Source organism: Notothenia coriiceps, unplaced genomic scaffold, assembly GCF_000735185.1.
Source record: "Notothenia coriiceps isolate Sejong01 unplaced genomic scaffold, NC01 NC01_scaffold00026424, whole genome shotgun sequence".
Lineage (NCBI taxonomy): Eukaryota > Metazoa > Chordata > Actinopteri > Perciformes > Nototheniidae > Notothenia > Notothenia coriiceps.
This window is the reverse complement of record NW_011359125.1, coordinates 2,545,510-2,548,267: the sequence shown is the minus strand read 5'-3', so window position 1 is coordinate 2,548,267 and position 2,758 is coordinate 2,545,510. Positions and strand designations below refer to the sequence as shown.

The window sequence follows — 2,758 nt, the reverse complement described above, 5'->3', positions numbered from 1 at the left end:
AGTTGTTCTCTGCTCCTCTGTAGTAACTTTTGTTAAAGGTGCAGTGATTTTGACATTGAAGTTGTCTTATAAAGTGGCATGAAGTAAAAAAAAGGCTGCCTTTAACTCCCTCACACACTTTTCTTCTTGGATCTCTCACTCGTGATTGTCTAGATTTGGGTAAAATGCCAAATATTTATAATTTGACAGTAATATGAAGATGTCTTGCAGTCGGACACACTTGTATTCTGTCCTTTGAAATGTGCTGCAGTGAGACAAAACAGCAGGTGGAAGGTCTTTTTGTCTTCTGAATCCAAATAAATGGAGTAGTAATTTTTTTTAAACAGTCGTTAATGCTTGTTTGCACATCAAACCCATGAGAAAAATGCTCAAAGTGTCCAGAGAATTACAGGGAAACGTGTTTAAAAAGATGCAAAAGGAATTTAAATTGAAGTTGCAGCCACACAAACTTTTTTCCACTCAGTTGAAGTATGATATTAAATAAGGGCTGCAACTAAAGATTATTTCATCACGATTAAACTGCTGGTTATTGTAAAAGTGTGGTCTGTGAAATGACACATTTAGTGTAGAGAAATATTCAAACACGTCCATCACAATTGCTAAAAGCCCAAGGTAATGTCTTCATATCGCTTGTTTCGTGAGTTAAGAAATCACATGTACCATCACACATCCTACAGAGAGCTATAGGTTGTATTTTTACTTGAGAAGTGATTAATGTGGTGCAGTGGGTTAGTGCGCTGATCTTCGAATCAGAGGAGAGCAAGTTTGAGTCCCACTGCAGTCAGCATGTCGTTGTGTCCCTGAGACACTTCACCCCAAATTGCTCCTGTGGACATGTAATGTAATTAATTAATTTTTATAATAGATGCAGATACATAGCCTGTAAAACAATCAATTGATTAATATTAAAACAGCAGGCGGCATGTGCTACAACACACTGTGAGACTGTTTTACTTTTAATCTTCTTATGGAAGATTTAAGGGAGCACTTAGGTTTGGTTTTACAAATAATACAAACTGAATTTCTCAACAATGAAGGCCATACAGAATGTGTATTAAGAGATTAAGCTTTGACAACAACTGAGAGCCTGTTGATTATGAAATTGTCGACCCTAAATCTCCTGATAATTCATCCAGGAATGAACGAGAGCTAAATATAGGCTCCATGTGACAGCAGAGAGGGTGAGATGAAGAGGGATTACAGTGCAGAACAATGTGTCAATTGTTTTTGTATTTTTACCTCCTTTTCTATTTCTTACAGACAGAACAAAGCTGACATAAGAGCAGAAGACATGGCTGTGGTTGTGAGTATTTCCACTTTGAGTTTACTTACTTATTTTGCCCTAAGAAAACGAATCAATGCTAATCATTTACTGAGCTAAACTTGAATAATGCTCCAAAACAAAAATCTATTAATCTCCCTGCAACATAGGCTCAGCTGCGGCTCAACATTTCTCAACACCAAAGGCCATTGTCGTGGATGCCGTCCACAGCTAGTGTAGCCTTAGCTGCTAATCTCTACTAGTAGCCATTACCATGTATTTACAGGCTTTACTGGAGCCTTGTGAGGGAGATTAATAAACACTGAGGTCTATTGATTGTTGTTCCTGCAACACTGGTGGAAAGGCATTTGTGTCTCACGTGGATAAGATGTGTTTTAAACCTCACACGGTACAACTAAAGTCTTGTGAGGGAATTATATAACGTGTTTGGCTTCTATCCAGAATGAAATGCAACGATAGATACAAGCTTAGATATCCAGATTTACTAGCAGTCAGTGGGACAATAAGGTATCCCCATGAGTGAGTATCCATAATAGCAGGGCCCTGGATTTGGCCCAGCATCCATTATTAATGTTATTAATAACACCTGTGCTTCTCCTGCTATGATCAACTATCCACTGTGGAAATAACTTATTCAGGTGTGGACAAAAGTGCAACAGCCTGCTGAGCAGAGACAATTGTTGTCATTATTGATAGTCATGGGATTCGGTGCTCTGACATCAATGATCTGTTAGTTTGCAAAGACAGAAATAGTTTTGTTCCACTCCTTACTATGAAGCACTTATATTGCAACTTGCCTCCGTACTTTTTTGGTGAATATCAAGTTCTGATATGGCTGTGTGGGTGTGTGTGTTTGTGTGTGTGTTTGAAGCAACCACATCAAAGAGGTTCAAATCAATTCAACAAATAACAATATATATCATTAAGGTCATGAAGTGCAAAACCAAGCTGTATAGAAGCCAGTCAAATAAACACAATGAAAACTGGAATAGATAGTCTTACTAATGTGAACAAAATCAACAAAAAATGACCTAGCTAATTTCTGTAAAAGTTTTTAACAAATTAATGTCAACATTTTTTTTCTTTCTTATCACTTGTTTTTTTTGTGTCATTTACTAGAAAAAAATGGGCTTTTATTCAACTCATCTTTACTGTTCGAACATATTAAGTAAAAAGTATTTACAACAATACTTTTGCATCTCTTTTCAGAGTGGAACTTACCGTATGGTGTCGGAGGAGGAGCAGGCTCTCCGGGCCAAGTTGGAGCGTCTCACCGTCAAGGACCACGGGCCGGTGTTCGGACCCTGCGCCAGCCTGCCGGACCACACCAAGCAGAAGGTGAACACTCCAAAACATCAGGACACAAAACAATAAGATTAAGAGTTTAATCACTATACTGCAATATATTACTCATGATGTATTGAACTATATCTAATAATAGGATGAACACAGAAAGCAAAGCTCGTTCTTTTCAAA

The 2,758-nt window shown here is 37.8% G+C and overlaps 1 protein-coding gene across 2 annotated transcripts in view; it reads left to right on the top strand.

Moving 5' to 3' along the window:
• Positions 1-2,758, top strand: part of LOC104957055 (retinaldehyde-binding protein 1) — a 22,925-nt gene that overhangs the window by 433 nt on the left and 19,734 nt on the right. For both annotated transcript variants that reach the window (XR_799628.1, XM_010784657.1), the window contains exons 2-3: positions 1,261-1,303; positions 2,492-2,620. Coding sequence is in view for 1 of the 2 variants with exons in the window: in XM_010784657.1 (XP_010782959.1) it covers positions 1,292-1,303; positions 2,492-2,620 (141 nt within the window). In the remaining variant the exon portion in view is untranslated. The remainder of the gene's footprint in view (positions 1-1,260; positions 1,304-2,491; positions 2,621-2,758) is intronic.